This window comes from Antennarius striatus, chromosome 3 (genome assembly GCF_040054535.1).
Source record: "Antennarius striatus isolate MH-2024 chromosome 3, ASM4005453v1, whole genome shotgun sequence".
Taxonomy (NCBI): Eukaryota; Metazoa; Chordata; class Actinopteri; order Lophiiformes; family Antennariidae; genus Antennarius; species Antennarius striatus.
Genome location: NC_090778.1, coordinates 20827672 through 20846929, shown reverse-complemented (window position 1 = coordinate 20846929; position 19258 = coordinate 20827672). Strand labels below are relative to the sequence as shown.

Below are 19258 nucleotides of genomic sequence, written 5' to 3'. Positions count from 1 at the left end.
CGCAACATTATCTGTTATCAGCATCATTCAATTAGCGTGTTTCATCACAAGCATTGACATTTATACACTGCAGGGATCATTTACACCCTCCTGACTGACACCTTCCCACCGCAGTAAGGCAGAATGCAGGTTAATACATGTACCGAGCAGCAATACATTGTGATTAGTAACATTAATGACATTAAAATATAGAGGCTACTTGTAATCTTACAGCACTGGTAAATATATTAAGACATTTTAGCAACAGCATTAACTTGCTTTTATTATCAACGCTAGGCAGCGACAACACCGGGCTTCATTCTAATCAAGAGAGACTAGAAGAGAAACATAGCTCACATCTATCACCTTCACATTAAAAAAAAAAGTTAATTATATAATCAATGGCTCTTGCTGATTTCTACCCATCATGAGTTTGTCTCATACAAAAGATTGATCACTGAGTGATGCCCTGGCTTACCATAAGGATGATTCCCACGTGACTTGATTAAGTTCCATTAGCATTCTGAGGTAATTTGTGTTTTTGTCTATGGTGTGACATGGCTTTAGTCATACACAATGCTTCAAACTCATTCTGGGAATTGTGTTGAGATTTCATTGTTGTGTCACAAAACTACACACAGCATAATCTCCACTGATTTACAGTTAAGATGGTTTCTTCCATGCTATGCTGATGCGTAGATCACAGGCATATTGTCTTAAAGGTTTTAAAAATTCATAGGAGGAGAACTTGGGAGGAGAATGAAACCGTTGTAAGAGGTATACTTTCACCCACATAGGTCATAATTACAGGCATTATGCATTATTCCAAGATGACATGGAAAACCAAACAAACAAAAAAACAAAAAGTAACAGTACAAGTTAAAATGACTACATATTAAGGAACAAATTCTACTTCAATCATGTTTTAAATTTGGTTATTATAACTAATAAGGAGTAATTTAACTCCTTTAAAAATACTCATAGCAATGGCTGCTGATCAAATAAAATAGAACTTGTGGTCTTCTGGTCTTCTGGTATTTACTCTGGTCAGAATTTTGAATATGATTGCTTTAATTGACACCATTTCAAATAATTTTGGCGGTGGTAGGATAAGCAGTTACAGATAATAGACAGCCAATTTTCAATTCTCAATTTGTTCCATGTCAGGAATTTTATATATATGTATATACATATATATACATATATATATATATATATATATATATATATATATATATATATATATATATATATATATATATATATATATATATATACACACACTGTATATACACTGTATATATACTGTATATATACTGTGTGTGTATATATATATATATATATATATATATATATATATATATATACACACATACACACACACACACACATACACATATGTGTATATGTACACGTGTGTGTGTGTGTGTATGTGTGTGTGTGTTACTATGTAATGCATGTGTAAATTTTTAGGGATGACTTTATGTAGAGAGGCTTTGGTGATACATAGAAGTATTTACATTGTACATGGCAAAGCAAAAAATGCAAAAACCTTATTATCGTACTGTACAGAAGAGTCTTTTAGCACAGAAATAACAAGCCAGTAGTGCTATTATAGGCACAGATTGTTAACACTTGGCAGATAATAAGTAGAAAATTTTGGCTAATCATAAATATTACACACTTTCACAGTCTCTCAATGTATTTCACTTCAAGTCCCTGCCATAACACTGCAAAAAGGAAAGAATTCAATGATAAGAATTGAAGTTTCAGATTAAGAGACAGTTTATGACCTTTAAGGCCCGGTTGTACTGTTGGGATGACATGGAATACCTGGTTTTATTGAATTGCTGGCTATGCGTCTGCATCCCATCCTTTTTGCAAAAACACTGCATTGACACACCCTTGAGCAAGGCACTAGGTGACCCTTAGTACGCTACATTAAAATTTAAGGTCCGTTCTGCTGGGATATGAATCTGTCTGCAGTATTCAATTCAGTACAGAATTAGATTATGATATACTGATGTGCCTTCATTATGCTCTCTAATTTCGTTGTATTTAATACATAGTATTTGATACAATGACGATAAAGGCTATTCTATTCTATCTATTCTACTTCTTCAACAGATGGTGATTTATTTAATTGAAAATAATTAATTTCCTAATGAAGATAACATTTCGTTATATATTGGTAATTGTTGGGAGTTTTGTGGCATTTTGTCTCAAATACTCACATTTGAGTGATTTTAGTTGTTTGACATATTTTATTTTCCCTCTATAAAATCTATTGTGGTTGTAGAGATAAAACACTTTGACATCATTTAATCTACATTTATCCACTAATCCATAAAAATACAAATAACAAAATTTTAACAAATGAAGCCAGAATTAAAGTAAAACTACACAATGTCAGTATTAAAGCAGGTTGGGTTTGTCCTTCAATTAACGCTTTTTTGTATAAAAAATATACCACTAGTGAAATTCTTATAAGATGACATGATGAAATAAGAAATTGAAGAATATAAAATTAGCCACAACTGTGCAGCAAAACACCTCTTCTGGTGGTGAAACATATAACATGTGCTTTTCTTTTCCCAATCAATCACACACCAACATCTCACAGACTGACTTCCGACTGTTTTATCACAATTGATCAGAGGCGTAATGCGGTTCAAGGTCTTGTGCATGGATGTCAGCAAGTAGAGCAAACTGTGCATTTGGCTTGTGGTGTCTATATTTGGCTGTCTTTAGATCACATTATTAATGGAGAAGATGTAAAAGAGTCAACAATCATCTCCTTTTCACATATCTTTCAACATGAATGCCTGTTTATTCTCATTCACACTGGGTGTTGCATGTTATTTGGTTTCCAGCAGGAATAAAGGGAGAAAAGGGCTTCTGTGAACTGCAAGGGACATTCTGGTCGATCATCCTTAAACCTTAAGGTCTTGTGGCATCGTCATTTTATGGTGACAGGTTTCCTAGCAGGTCTGGGGTGATGTACCCTACAGGCATATTAGATAGGGTCTTAAAGGGGGGGCGTGGCTGGCAGGAAGCGGGGGACTGGTGGTGGGGAGGTGGGTTGAGGAGCAGACTGTGTTGACTGTCCACCTCCTGAACCACTGTGTAGTCAGCAACAGCTGCAAAAATCTGCGGTTGGGGAAAGTCAGGCAGAATGTAAGGTGACTGATTATCCTCTGGTGCAGCCGTAGGTTTGGTCTCCACTGGATCAGGGTGGACACTTTGATAGCCCTCGCCAGGGATGGGAGAGCTAGGGGGAGTGCTGATCTGCTGGGCGTTGCTCTCCGTGGTGTAGCCGCTTCCTTCAGGATCAACTACCAGCAACTGAAAGTGTAACTCCTTCTGCTCCTTCTCCTCAGTGGGCTCTTCTGCTTTTCTTTGTGTTTCATCTTCTGTGCCTGAGGTACTCTCCTGGCTTCTGAGTTGCTGTCCTGGCGACAGCACCACGCCTCCAGAGGGCATCACGTTGCTGACCTGGGCATAGAAGTCTGTGTTTACCCAAGTCTGGGGACCTCCAGTTTGGGTTTGGACGAGGGGTCTCTTTGCTCCGTCGGGACATGGGGAACTTTCCGCAAAATCAAAAGATGATTCTCCATTCTCAGGTTGTCCAGGCAGCAGTGTGGACATCAACATTAATGTGTCTTGGTTTGGCAAATCTGGGTCATAACAAGTGGCCTGGCCTGAGGCACCATTAGGAAAGCTGGGGAAGAGATAAGGAAGTGGGAAAAGGAAAAAGGAAAAGGACGAATATTGATTTTTGTTGAGCCATCAGACAGCATGAAAACACAGCTTTTACATTAGAATCAGTGCATTACCTGGGGGCATTAGAGGACCCTACGTTAAGGTGGTGGCTTACAGGTTGGGAGACATCCAATAGCCTCTGGGTGTCTGAGCCATGGTTCTCATCCTTCTCTCTGGCATCTGCCTCCTCGGCATCCACCTCAATGAACTCCACCCATGGCTCGTCTTGGTAGAAATCCGAGGCGTATCTTGGTATACTGCTCGTATCTCCACCATTCAGGATGAAATTTACCTCATTTAGCTTCCCCTTCTGAGAATACACACATTGATAATTGTGCATGGCCATTAATATGCAGAAAATCATGTAATAACAAAAATTCCTGCTGTTTCCTTGTTTCTTTACAGTATTGTGACTAATATGTACATTTCAGTCGCAAATACAGGATCCTTTGTGTTCCACCCTGTCTGTACATGCAACAGCAGCTTTATTATTGTATTTTTTTTCTTATCAGGAGATTGAGGTAAAGAGGTGAGGTTGTTCTCTTGTTTTGCTGAAAGCAAAAAGCAAACAAGCATTATCTGGCAATATTACCCCCACACACACAACTCCGCCCCCACCATCACCACCAAAGTGGTCCTCCTGTCCTTGTTTACCAACACAAAACAGTGGGTCCGTTTCACAAAGCCGGTTTAGTGGAAAACCTGGGTAAGTTAACCCTGAAATCAGGGAAAACCAGGGCTTGCGGTGTCACAAAGGGAGGTAACTTAACCCAGAGTCAGAGGAGTAAACCTAGCCTGTGTCAGAACGTAAACCTCTTGCGTTGTTACCACAGTAACAGACTCTGAAGCTAGCCTGGTCTGGAGGAGGGGCCGTGTCACAAAGCAGGTGCAGTGGAAACCCAGAGTAAGTTAACCCTGAAATCACGGTTCTCGGTTTCACAAAGGGGGGTAACTTAACCCACAGTTAGAGCAGGAACCCTGTCTTGTTTCACGTAGCGAGGAAAGGGAACCTCTGGGTTTGTTACCGCAGTAACACACTCTCTGAACATAACCTGGTCGGGAGCAGGTTTTATTCCACAAACCCAGGGTTTCTTTTGACTCCACCCCCTTTCACCGCCGCTCACGCGGCTTCATTTCCTGGTTCTGTGAGACGGAGAGTCTGATCGAAGTAAGGTTTAATAAATAACTCCGTATTTTAGAGGTATTTTAGAGGCGAACGTGTCATGTCCGTTTGACGAGGAGCCTCTTGATGGAGTTTCCGCATTCATGCACAGAGAATTAAATATGTTTGTATCGCGTTCAGATGTCCCGTCATCTCCAGACAGTTCTCTTTATGATCGGTACCGATCATACTGATCATGCTGATCGACACACACACACACACACACACACACACACACACACACACACACACATCGTCACATCTGCAGCAGCGCTGCGTGTAGCGCTCCGTTCAGTTTTTCATTTTTTATTAGAAAACGGTAAATTTTTCTATATAATGTGGGAGATGCTCAGTGCGCCCCGCCTTTAAACGTTTACCCCAGTTCTTCTATTTCCCTGGAGAGAAACCCGTCAGGATCATCAAGGAGGAGTTCCACAGGATTGCAGGTGAGTGATGTAGAAATCTGATTAATTTGAAAGTATGTTCTCTTAATGATATTGTGCTGCAGTCCCAGACATTAATTTCTTTCGGATGTCCCAATGTAATTTGCTGCCATAGATGGTACCCCCATTCCCATCAAGGCTCCCTCACATAATGAAGGTGATGATGTGAAGAGGATGTCCATTCATAGCAAATATGTGCAGGTACAAGTAGATTGACTAATGTTTCTACACCTTAAAGACTGCATCATAGATAAACTAACATCTGTCCAGATCATATGTGATGCTGCAAACTACATTTTCCACCTTTATTTGTATAGCACCTAATCACTTCAGCAGACATTTCAAAGAGCTTTAACAGACACCCAACAGAACCCTCCAGAGCAAGCATAGCATACTGATGTGGAGACGGAGTGGTCCTGATCGGTTCCTGACTCACAGGTGTATGATGAGTCTCACCTGAGCAACAGACTAATGCAGTAACTAAAGATTAGCACAATAATTCACTTGTCTCCATCGTTTAATCCACTCTAATGAATCAACTTTCCATCACAGGAGTCTGACGGTTGTTTTCTGGGGGACAGGGGTTACCCATGCCCAACAGAGGCTGCTGACCCCTTACTAACCCAGGTCCCCAATAGAACTTCAAATAGGTTCACCGCAGGATGAGAGCCCGGGTGGAGATGACCATAGGCCTGCTGAAAGGCCGTTTCCAGTGTCTATGACACCTCAGGATGATTCCTGAGAGGACCTGTGATGCAGTTCTGTTCTTCATAGTAGTATTGCCGCTATCAGAGGAGAACAGCACCCTACCCCACAAACTGAACACCCCGATGATGACCCCGTCCACCTGCCAGCTATCCAGGGTGGTAGAGCAGTGACTCCGTCTACCAGAATCATTTCAGAGTGTGTGTAACTCACCATCACCACAGCGGGCAATAAAAACACACAATATACATTTCATTTGGTCATCTTTATTACTTACAAATACAAAGTTATTTCTCAGATCATTTTAGTGGTGAACATTGTAATATTCAACATTATTCACTTGTGAACAACATCCACCTCTAACGTTGTATTTGTATGTTCAAATCTGCCCTCCTAATCTGGAGGTCCAAAGAAATCATTTTTTTAATCTGTTGTCCGTATTTCATAGAAAGCGAATTGGATAAACTTCTGTAACAAATAGCTGGAAATACATGAGAAGGACATCAGAACATACAGTTGCATATGAATGCCACAGAAAGAACCGCTGGTGTTCACTGAGCGTCTATCTGTACATTGAATGTGATGGACTGTCCAGCTTGCTCTGTTAAAAAAAGATGAGAAAGTGGTGATCCTTCAGTGGAGGCTAAATGTCACTCTGTATTGCACCAGAATGTTAAGCAATAGGAACAATCGGTAACAGAAATTATTTGACCACCTTTCTTTTCTTCAATTTCCTATTAATTTCTTCTTTTTTTTTATCAATTATGTATTATTTGACTAAAAGACACAGAGAATTAAACATGGAACGCCTATAGACGAGAGCACATTTATGTGTGTGACAGGAGCATTCTGTTGGCGATAAAACAACTGAAAAGCCTAAAGTCCACTTATTATTTACTGTACAATGTCATTATGTTATAATGAGGAAGAGGAGGATCCCTAACGAGATGATGCAGAAGTCTGACCTGTGTGAACGATGTTTTTAAAAAAATTTCTCAGCTGTTGACATGTGCACTTCTCCTCTGCTGGATTGCATCTAAGAAAATAATAAACTATTATTCAAGCCGTTTACCTCCGTAATTGTACCGTGAGTCCCACAGACTACGTTTAGACGTACGCATCGACTTGAGCAGCAGTTTCAAATCATCTCATTCTTCTTTACAGCTGCAACGCTGTTCCTCTTTTCATAACATGTCCTCTAAGTCTTCATACACGTAGATTACAATCTGCACTTCAACTGCGTGAAGTAACGCGGAGCGCGTCTCGTCCGTCGTCATGGTGACTCGTCGAATCTGGGCTCCATTGATGATGGCTTTTTAAAGTGGCGTCGCGCCTGTTAAACTGTTAAACTGGATCCCACACCTAAATAAAATAAATTAATAAACTATTATTGAAGCCGTTAACTTCCGTATTTTTACCGTGAGTGCAACGGACTTAGAGCTTACGCATCGACTTGAGCAGCGATTCACTCCCACGACATGTCGCTCTTCTTTGCAGCTGCAACGCTTTTCTGTTTCTTCTGAAAATGTCCTCAAAGTCTTTCTATTCATAAATTAAAATCTGTACTCCGACTTCCGTAAAACGTTGCGGTGCGCGTCTCGTCCGTCGTCATGGTGAATTGATGAATCGGGGCTCCATTGATGATGGCTTTTTTTCAAGTTGTGGTGTCTGTTAAACTGCGGGTCAATTTACTCTGGGTTAGAAAAACTAACCCTGAACCGCGTTTGTGAAACCAGAATCCCTGGTTTTTCCAAGTTCAGGGTAAAGCAACCCAGAACCACAGGTTTACCTCAGGGTAGGTTAACCCTGCCTTCATGAAATAGACCCAGTATCTCTTGCTTTCAAATTATTTATGGCCATGCTTCTTCTGCATAGTTGATACAAATGATATAAAAGCTGACTCATACGGATAGCAGATAGATAGCTGTGTGTGGTTTAATCAACTTTAAAAGGGAAATGTAATTAAAAAAATACACTTAAACAAGACTTGTGCTGCATAATCATTTTGCAGGATGAACAATGGTTGATAGCTTATGTGAATCACTGATGTTTATGATTTCATTTTCGGTGGTACACAACATTTGTGTGCGTAAGTCTGAATGATATTCAATTTATGAGATTCATGAGATGCAATACAATACAAAGGCTGTTATTTTGTTAAATGTACACTTAACAAATCCAGCAAAAGGGTATTTTGAGCAATCGCTGAAAACATAGGAAGCTTATCGGGGAGAAGTGGAAAAATTATGTTATAATGAGAGTAATTAAATATTAAAGTATTTAATACTGAAAATACACAGACGGGTAGCCACCCATCTGTAGCTATTGTAGTGCTCAGCATTAAAAACATACTGTATATTCACATTAAAAAAACACAGGCACAAATCACAGCATAGGCAGAATAACAACAGACTTGAACGCACCTTCAACAGGTCTGAATCGATGCCTTTAATTTTCGGAGCAGGAACCGGTGGCAACAGAATCATCACTAATCTGCAGGAGAGGGAATTTCAGATTGGTGGAGGCACAAAATTATGAAATTTTATACTTTACTAGACTTATTTCAGTTTAAACTAGAACCAATGCAGTCACAGACTGCAACATCCCACGACACCCCTGAATTAAAATTTTTACCTTGACCTACTTGCATAGGTCAAAGGTCAAAGCTAGTGCTCTTACCTTCTTACCTACTGTCATTGATCAAAGCACTAGCTCTGATCTATGGTCTTACTCATGGCCTTCTTCCTCGTCTTTCTATCTTATCCTGTTCCTGAGCAATAGTAATAATAATAATAATAATAATAATAATAATAATAATAATAATAATAATAATAATAATAATAATAATAATAATAATAATAATAATAATAATAATAATAATAACAATAGTAATAATGATAATAATAATAATAATAATAATAATAATAATGGTGTACAAACATTGAAATTTGACCTTGACCTAGTTTTCTCAAGGTCAAGGTCATCATCTCATTTTCATCCCCTTTGCCACCTGAGTAATGTGCTTTTTGTTTCATCTTTCTATCAGCAACGGTTGCGAAGATATTTGGTGGACGTACTAAAGGACGGACGAATAAACAAACAAACGAACGGATGAACGAACGAAGGAACGAACAAACACATGAACACTGACAATTACAATACATCACCGCTTTGAAGCAGGATGCAATTACACGATTTACCACTGTCTGATGACCAGACTCACTATATTGAAGTGAATTTACTGTGGTTGAGCGTAAGATGTCAGATATTACTCCACTCGCTCACATTTGTGATTGACACAATAACAGGTTCAAACCGCGTGTCCTGGATTTCACAGAAATATCAATACTGATTGCGGGCTTGTTGCAAACAGCTGGCTGCATGTCAGATTCCTTTCCCTCGAACGTAACACTGAAGCTGCAGCCAGGAGACTGTCTTTGAATTGAGAGAGCCACATGTGCCTTATCAAAAATATGTGATCATTTTCTGAAACATTTTTTGTTGTTGTTCATACAGCTCTTTGAGTTTGAGTTCTACGTTGCAAAAAGAAATATCCAGGTCAGGTGTTACTGGTCTCCACCTCCGAAGACTCCATGACATTTGAATAAAATCTAAAGCATCAGATGAAGTTCTCCCTCTAGTTGGGACCTATTGGGACTCCTTATTTATGTCCACAATGCTGCTTTGCATGGATTTACATTTTGAAGTGCAGAAATTAGTTCACCAGAATGGGTGCACATAAGAGAATATAACATATTGGGATAAGTATTATTTCAATTACATATGATTAAATCAATCTGTTTCTTTGTACGTGTGTGTGATGTCAAATGAAACCACAGCATGTCTGGTCTGTGCAATGCCCGGTGGAATTTCTAGCATCTCGTCCCAGTAATACTGCCATTGTCAAAACAGTGGAGGTTTAATGTGCTTTGGACATGATGCACACATGCATGAAGGATTTTGTTCCTACCTGTGCTGTTGGGAGATGAAAATTAGTACGATGAGTATGAGCATGCCCATAACCCCAAATGCAAGAACCAATGTGAAAGGAAAGTCAGAATCTGAAAAATAAAATGAAAGAGAGCTTGTGATTGTCTTGACCACAAATGTTTTTGCAAAATATCGATTGAACAAACCAACCGTGATCTTACCTTTGCTGGGAATCTCCATCACCTGAATGAAGATGGATTCGCTGAACTCTCCAAACTTTGTGAAGGCTGGCATCCTGCTCCGAATGTGAACTTCATACTCTAGTCCTATCTGCAGACCATAGATTGTCTGCATGGTGTGTAGCTGCACTTCCAACTGAAAAATGCAAAAGTGCATTAGAAAGTGAGAAGAAAAAGAGAGAAAGAGAGAGTGCGAGAGAGAGCTAAAACAGTGAAGTAATACCAGCAATACAAAAAAGAGAGTTGTTTTAATCATAATGATTCAGAAAATTCAATCAGTAAGTTAACAACTATAACAGAAGCTGTCTGGAGCTGACCAGTATCTGAAAAGGTCGTTGTTCATCTCTGTACTCGCACAATCTTTCGAAAAAGTGTAATAGTTTAGATACTTTAGACAGAGCATGCTGTTATAGTGGGGGGCTGTAAAAAAGGATCCAAGGTTGGATTTGTTTGACTAGCTGACTGGGCAGGAGTGAATATGAGCTTGTTCAAGGTCCCATGGCCTCTGACATACAGATTCCTCCCATCATTTCCTTCAGAGAGACTATGTTTTCCCAGAAGGCCTTGTTCTGGCTTCCACTGCCTTGCCAACAAAACTACACTACACTGCATTTTAGCCAGAGGGGAAGAGAAAGGAAACACAACACCATGCCTCTATGACTTACCCGCAATTTACTATAAAAAGGTTCCATGAGTGTTTGCATTTGTTAGCTTTTGCATGGCAGAGGCATTTTTGTCAAGTTTCAAAGTGCGTGTTGTCCACATTTGAGCATTAATCCAAATAAATAAAAACAAAACACAGAATTTAGCATGAAGTGAAAGAAAGAAGACTTACTGGTTCCCAGTTCGTGGTATTTCTCTCTCTGTACTGGACCTCGTACTCTACACGCATCCAGCCTGTACTAACATCTGCAGTTGGCGGCGGCTCCCAGCTGACCATGACATCATAGCTCAGCCCAGAGGGACTTATATTCAGAAGGGTCCAGTTAAGAGATACAGGTGGGTCAGGACGTACTGCCAGGAAGAGAGAAAAAGATCCATTTGAGCAGATTGAAAGACTTCTATGATTATTATTATAAATAAATCAATCTTTCAACGCACTTGATCATGTGTAGAAGAGCAAATACATACATGTGTTTGGTCAAAGAAAAGACTGAATATGGGGTTCAGAGTAGCTGCACAGGGATGGCCAGAGTTTTATTCCTGTTTCCTGATTTGGATGAATGCTACCACCATCACAATGCAACACTGACAAGTATTGACATTTGCTGGTTTAGTTGATAGAAAGCAACACGCATCATTTTTTGGAAGTGTTTTTTCCTTAAGTGATTTTTTTCTGCCACCTCACAGTACACGTCTGTCACTATCTGAATAAATAAATGACGAGAAATGACTCATTCTCAAAATTTCTACGCGTGGAAAAAACAAGCAGGACAGTTGTGTTTCAAAAAAGTTTTTGCAGTAGTCCTCCAATTTACTGGACAAACAAATAGATGAGGGCGGGGCGGTGGCGCAGTGGTTAGCGTTGTCACCTCACAGCAAGAAGGTTCTGGGTGTGAGTCCCTTCTGTGCGGAGTTTGTATGTTCTCCTTGTGTTTCTGTGGGTTCTGTTTGGATTCTCTAGCTTTCTCCCATCTCCAAAGGTGAATTGATCACCTCAAATTGACTGTAGGTGTCAGTGGTTGTTTGTCTCTCAAGCATCCAGAGTGTCCCCCGTCTCCCGCCTGTAGCTAGCTGGGATAGGCTCCAGCATACTCGCAATGACTCGGAGAGCAAAAATAGAAGCTGCACACGAGATGATTACGGTTGTCTTGTGCACAAGACAACTGAGAGAATAGATAGACAAGCAGATGTTTGTTACTAACCGATATTCTCCAACCTGAAGCAGTCATCCTCGTTATAATAGGTGATGTTGTTCTGACCGCGGAGCTGCATACAATAGGTAGTCCAAGCCGATGTGTGGTTTATATCGAAGAAGCATTCCCTGTTGGAATGGATGTACTCTGGACACTCTTTCCATTCACTGGTGGGTGATCTGATGGATGGAAATGAAAGAAAAAAAAGGACAAAAGTAAGGGTAGAGCATTTTTGCCATGAATGAATGAATAATTTAACTCATTAGAATGTAAAACAGCTCAACGTGGAGCAGAAGTAACTTCTGTAGTTACATGAAAACCCACTAACTCTCAACTTTTAGATACACAGTCACCACATGTCTTGTTAAAAGGTTAAAAATATTTATTTTACTCTAGTAGTCGTGTCAAACAGTCTCATCTAGTTTTTCTGGTCTTCAACACCGCCGGCACAAGCTTGACTTGTTTGTGTTTGTGTTGTGTTGTATTTGTGAGTTATTGTTGGATTTTTAAAAAAAAAAAAGGATCTTCAAGTCAAATACTACGGGTGAACATATGATTTAAAATTATTCCTAGTGATGACGTTTCCCTCCCCTTCAACGGCTCCAGGCAAAGCGGGCTGGACCACTCACTCTTTCTTCAGGAAGAACACTCTGAGGGCTCCAGGGGCGGACAGCTCGGTGAAGTTGCCTGGGCTCCACCAGCATCGGAATGTCGCCTGATCTCTTGACAGGCACTCCGTGAAGTGAGGCTCCAAGGGAGCTGAAAGACAGCGAAGCCAACCACACAAAGGTGACAGTCAGTGGGAACAGATGGAAGAACTCAGATCACAACAGGCTGATCAATCGATTTTACTGACATCTGTAAGCTCTGTGGGGGTTTAGATTTATCGAAGCAATATTACAATAACTCCCCCAACTCGACTGGGCTATTTCTTCTGATGAACATTTCAAACAGCCACTTTTTGAGAGTAGTAATAGTAGAATTACTAGCAGTAAACTGCAATTCCTTTAGACAAGAGTAAGAAAACAAGTTGCAGTGCATAGTAAAATAACACATGATTCTACAAGACCTTCATTTTACCACCTATCAGTTTCCCATCAATAAAATGTGCCATTTATTATGTGTGTGTGTACTATTTGCCACTACTGTACTCATTACGCTGACTTATTTTCAGTGATGTCTGTAAGCTGCCATGAAATAAACACGCATCTCTGGAGTCAGCGAGGCTAACAATTTTAGCTTCCAGCAGATAAGACCTATTTAAAGTCTAGAGCTTCTGCTAATCTAAAATTGACTTTAGCAATCTACGAAGCTGTGAAACAAATATATATGACTCGGAAGGCAGCTCATTGAAAGGCTGTGTTACGATGCATCGAATGTCAGTCACCATGCCTTTGTTAACATCAGATATACCCAAACACATTTCATTCTGTTTCTCCTCTGCCCCACCCCGAGGCCCTGACTCAGCCCTTTCTGCCTCCCTCCGGGCAGTCTGCCACTCCTCATTACAGATCCCTTGCCACCTCCCTCTCCTGTCAGAGGCCAATTTCTCATCTAGCTGAGAGTCCCATGGTTTGGTGCAACCATAAATAAGCAGCTGAAGTTATCATCGATTTCTCCTCCACCTGCTCTCCTCCACTGGTGTCTGCAGCATAAATCACACACTGATCCAGAACATAAACATGCTTCACAACATGGGGCAGGGATTTAAAGACGTGCCGGCTGCAAACGCAGCATATCATAGGATATGGTTTTGCACTTATACACTAATCCCCAGACTGACTCTGTGATTGCTGCCCCAACTCTCTTTTTTTTAAATAAAAAAAAAAATGCAACAGCAGCATGAACACACATCTAACCACAACAAAACACTAACAAGTCCAGAAACCAGCAGAACAGTGTGAAAATACTCATTATTTATTCAGAAGAGAAAAAACCCCATCATTACTTTGATTACTTTGCCTACTTTGTATTTGACAGCGGTGAAACTTCATCACTCATTGCATTCCTATGACATTGTGCCTCCAGCTTCCTCACCACCAACACCCCCACCCCCACCTTCTCTCCCTTCATCTTCTGCACCCTGTTGTGGTTCCCAGAGCTTTGCTATTTCAACCCGGCCTCCCTCCCCCATCTAACAAATTCCAGCTGCCGCCCTGAAAGAGCTTTGTACAGACACTGGATGTAAAGGAGGCGCTCAGGGCTGCAGTTGGACACATTGCATACAACAAAAAGTAACACCTTCAACAAATACATTTTTGTGGTTTAACTCTACCTCAATCCAAAAAACTCTTTCTGATTTAAAAAAAAAACAAAAACATTGTTGTTATTCTATCTTTTTAATCTATGGCTTATGATTTCATCCTTTGCTTCAAAAGGTTACTCAGATGTAATTGTTTAAATACTGAGACACGTTTGAACATCTTTTCACAAAGAATGGGGTTCTGCTAGTAAAGGGCAGGAGACGCGGCCGTTTAATAAAACAACAAGGTTGCATTTCTGAACAGGGTTGTGGATGTTTTTTTGTTTTTGTTTTTTAAAAATCTAATGCTTTAATGAACATTTGTGGCTTGAATCTGAATGTGATTTTTTTTTTTTTTTTTTTAATTAAAGGTTTCCATGTTGCCATTCGATGAGACTGACTCATCAGAGTTTCTCTCTTTGTGACAATTTCTGAAAACAGTTTCTTCTCTTTCATCATACGGATGAAACGAAAATTGAACGGTTCAAGTTGTAACCAGCTCATGAGCCAGGGGGGCTATGTCTTGACAGATAGATGTTGACTGCCTGTTATGCATTAGCTGATAATGTTGTTGCAGGGCCTTGCTCCCCATTCTGTAATCACACACCAATATAACCAGTTTAACTGGTGGGAAGCTGCATCCAGCCTTCACCTGCCAGTGAAATGATCTGCAGTTGAGAGCCTTTGGATAGAAGAATAAACCTAATTGTGTGTTTGTTTATGTGTAGTCACATCCTGGACTGCTCCTATGTATCTATTGGGCCTTGTGGGCTTTGTGTGCAGCAGAGGGTGATAAGCTGCACTTAGCTTCACATCCTGTCATCATTGGTTCGTACAGAGCAGCTGGGAAACCATATGTCTGTCTCCATCTAAGCCTTCCAGAGGTGTCAAACTCGATAGGGACAAAATTCAAGACACAGACTATGTCACAGACTGAGCAGATTTTACATTTATCAAACTGTCAAATAAATGCAATAGTCCAATCTTTAAAGATGCGTGTTTTTTTCCTCAATAATATAAATTGGTGATTTGACACATGTGGCTAATGATTTAGATTTAAGTCCACTATAGAGTCTATATAAAACACTCTTTCATCAGCTGTCAGTTAGGGATTGTTCAGACTGGTCGCCAACAGCCGATTTTTAGCCGATCCAGATTGATATCGGATGTCTCTTGTAGTCTGAACAGTCCCATAACACATGAAAACTGATTTTTGCGGGATGGACTGAAACCACATTCGGGAGGTAGCTTCATATCGAGTATGGACAGATGAGTCTCAGTCTGAACAGCTCCAAACACACCGATCGGATACGGCGGTCTGTGAAGTCACTCTACGCAACGGAAGAGCAGGGCGCCAGAAGGAAGAGTGTCGCGCATTACGGAGCGGTAAAAAAAGGAAGAAGAAACTGACAATATCTGGTGTGTTATAGATTTTCTCCACCTCGTCCAGACAGTGATGTCGCCAATACGCTAAGGTAACAAAGCTTCATGTTTGTTGTGTTGTTATTGTGGCCGCCGTCGCAATTATATGACCTCACACATTACAAGGCATTGAACGACGCCTCCGCCCCAATGTTGTTGCTCCGGCAACCCGTCAGATCGGCCGATAATGTGGCCTAGTCTGAACAGAGCAAGATCACATTTGGAGACTTGTTAAAAACAGTGTGGACGGTCAGCCCTAAAAATTGGATATGGAAGGAAATCTGATTGGGATCCGATTTGCCTGCAGTCTGAATGCAGCCATAGTTAGTTAACACTGAAGTTACTAATGCTTCAATAGGCTGCCTAAAGCAGAGAGGGGTGTGAGGAAAGAAACAAAAAGAGATCAGAAAGAGTGATAGATTGGGCTAACAAATACTGGATGACATACTTTAAAACAGGAACAAATATTTTTTTCTTTACACAAAAGCCTGTTCCTCAGGGCTCATCTTGTTATTATTCTCTTCATATGTGGTAATAAGATTAACATCAGGCACAAAAATCAAGTCTCCCTGTTGTCTAAATGAAAGTTACTGTAAGTGTCCCTGATGGGTTTTTTTTTTCATTTATAACAACCAGCTCATTACTGTACAGAAATACTTGGGAACATGAAAAGCTGAATGGTGCTCTGAATCTTCAGTAGATAAAACTGATCTTCAGCCGTTAGTGGGTGTGTTAAATCATAAGACACACAAAATTGTTAAACCAAAAAACATATCATTCCATAAATAGACATTTCCCTCCCTCATCCTACATGAAGAATGTTGTGAGTGCACTAATATCCTTTTTTTGTCTACCCATTACACGAAGAGTGGTATTTCCTGTCTTCTATTAGTGCAGAATGCTGCTGCTGCTAGAGTGCTGTCTGGATAGCGGAAGATTTCACATCTATTGCTGATTTTCCTGAGTGTAAAGCACTTTGATTGATTTTGTTTTTCAGAGGATTACATAAGTGAAGTTTACTATCTGTTACTTTTGAACTGCATGTACCATTCAAGAGTATGTAATTCGGAATTCAGGGAGTGTTTTAATCTTTTTTCTCTCTTGTGTTGCCATAGTGTCAAATATCCCAGATAAATACACACAGACAAAGACACATAAACACACTTAACGTGGACTCTGAGTGTCTCTTCATCTAGGTTGCAGCACATAATGGATTTGATTTGACTTGATTGCCCTATGTTGGTAGAGAACACACACACACACACACACACACACACACACACACACACACACACACACACACACACACACACACACACACACACACACACACACACACAGGGATGCTTAACAGTAGAACCTGATGTCCCTGAGCACTTATCTCAAATAACTTGTACTCTGCCTACTGGCAGCTGAAAAACAATAACAAGACACCGAATGCTCGATTGCACACAGTACTTCTATATTCATCCCAATGTTCAGAGTACAACACATCTTGATAATGATAAGATAGTATTATCATGATAAATCATGATGATGTTATCACATAAAGCAAGCCTGAATTGGGCTTGGCTTGAAACACTTCTCCTTAACATTTATGTACATTTTTTTGCAGGTAATCTTTTGATTCCCTTTCTCAGCACCCATACCAGATGAGCTACATCATCTCCTGCAGCACCAGGACTTTGGCCCCGTCCACACGATGACGGATTTCTTAAAAAACGGAACTTTTTAAAAATGCATTGAAAACGATTTGCGTCCACACAACAGCGTTTTTCAAAAAATCTCCGTCCACACGTAAACGCACCAGCGCGTTTTCGAAGATGGCTATAAGCATGCCAAACCATGTGGAGGCAGTATTGAGTCAAATTTTATCCAATAGGAATCCTCCGTGTTTTGTTGTCACAACACACGGGCCGATAAATATGACGTCACACTGTTTTCGTCGCAGGCAAGACGTCAACGTTTTTAAAAAGTTGCAGATACGCCGTCCACACGACAACGCAGACCCAGCGTTTTTTTTAAAATCCATCTCGGCCAGCGTTTTTAAAAAGTTGCGTTTTCGTTCCGGATATCTGCGTTGTCGTGTGGACGGAAGGCGTAAACGCAACAGAAAAGTTGCGTTTTCAAATAATACGTCATCGTGTGGACGGGGCCTTTTGTTTGTTTCTTTACATTGGGTGGAAAAATTGGCAGAAATTCAAGTGAAAAAAGTCCTCTCAGTTTCTGCCCATGTCAAGTTCAACATAATGTCACCATCCCCTTCCAGTGAGGCTTGGATGATCAGAAAAAGTCCGAATGAGAAGGCAAGAATACAAAAAAACTATTCCACAATTTACCCATGTTTGTTGAATATTTACACATATTTCATTTTTAGGATGTAAAAGATTAAAACCTTCAATTTCAGCTTTAAATGGACGTCAGGGGGCCATGTGGCATAGACAGAGCCAGAAAGGATGGGGAGAAAGGTGAGATACAGTAACATGATACAGTACAAACAAGGGAGTGTAAACAGATGATATAAATAACTAGCAACACACACACACACACACGCATGCACACAAATAGATTCACATGAGTGCACAGGCTCACACAAGAGCGATATAGAGCTTTCACCTTCAAAACATAAACCGACAAGGATTTTCAAAGTGCTATTGTCCAGTTCTCTGAATGTGTTGTGCATTTCCTCCCAGTTACACAACAGGAGCTATACTGATTCTCTCCTGGTAAATTTCTGGATCACAGGATAACAATGGCTCACTCCATCTGATCCCCATGACTCCCTTCATCGCTCATCGCTTTGAACTCTAACAGATATAGTCTGATGAGTGTTAAGCATTCAGTGACCCAGTCAGCTTTTTATCAGCTTTCTTAGGTCCCAGCAAGGGACTATTACCAGAGAGAGCTAATGATGTTAATCTCCTCTAATGTAATTATAGTTTACGGCATTGGCTTAGTTACGTCAAATTATGTCTGGGGTATCTGGCTGACAGCAAGGACACATGCACAGATTATCTCTGCTCACTTTTTGTTCTTTCTATCTTTTTCTGGCTGATGCCATCCTTCGCTCCATCTGCACTTCAGCAGTGCCACATATACCATATGCAGCATGTTAAATGAGCTGAGGTGTAGAGGTTTACCAAAATGAGTCCAAAAGGCTCCCAACTTGTTTATCAGCCACAAATGGACCTAATAAATAGCATTGATGTCTTATGAATAGAGCATCACTGCAATCGTGCATGAAGGATTGAAAAAAATATATCCTGGAGTTCATTTGTCATCATCTAAAAAATATTTCATATAACCTTACACTGGAATTCAAATGCAGTCATTATTAAGGGCTCAGGTTGTTTGTTAAATTATTATTAAAAAGATAAGGTCTGTTTTACTGTTTGTAGAATAAGCATAATTTAATTGACACAATAAACATTTTCACTAATTTATGAAGTCACATATAATATATGGCGTGTGTATATAGTATTTATAGTATATATAATAAAGTGCTTCTGGAAAGTATC

The 19258-nt window shown here is 40.2% G+C and overlaps 1 protein-coding gene across 3 annotated transcripts in view; it reads right to left on the bottom strand.

Moving 5' to 3' along the window:
• Nucleotides 1-1416: 1416 nt before the first annotated feature.
• The window catches only part of ghra (growth hormone receptor a), a 31322-nt gene continuing 13480 nt past the window's right edge, over nt 1417-19258 (bottom strand). For all 3 annotated transcript variants that reach the window (XM_068310666.1, XM_068310667.1, XM_068310665.1), the window contains 8 exons: nt 12706-12835; nt 12086-12255; nt 11056-11234; nt 10203-10356; nt 10022-10112; nt 8475-8544; nt 3816-4051; nt 1417-3700 (listed from right to left, as the gene is read on the bottom strand). In XM_068310666.1, coding sequence (XP_068166767.1) covers nt 2944-3700; nt 3816-4051; nt 8475-8544; nt 10022-10112; nt 10203-10356; nt 11056-11234; nt 12086-12255; nt 12706-12835 — 1787 coding nt within the window. In that variant the 3' untranslated portion in view covers nt 1417-2943. The remainder of the gene's footprint in view (nt 3701-3815; nt 4052-8474; nt 8545-10021; nt 10113-10202; nt 10357-11055; nt 11235-12085; nt 12256-12705; nt 12836-19258) is intronic.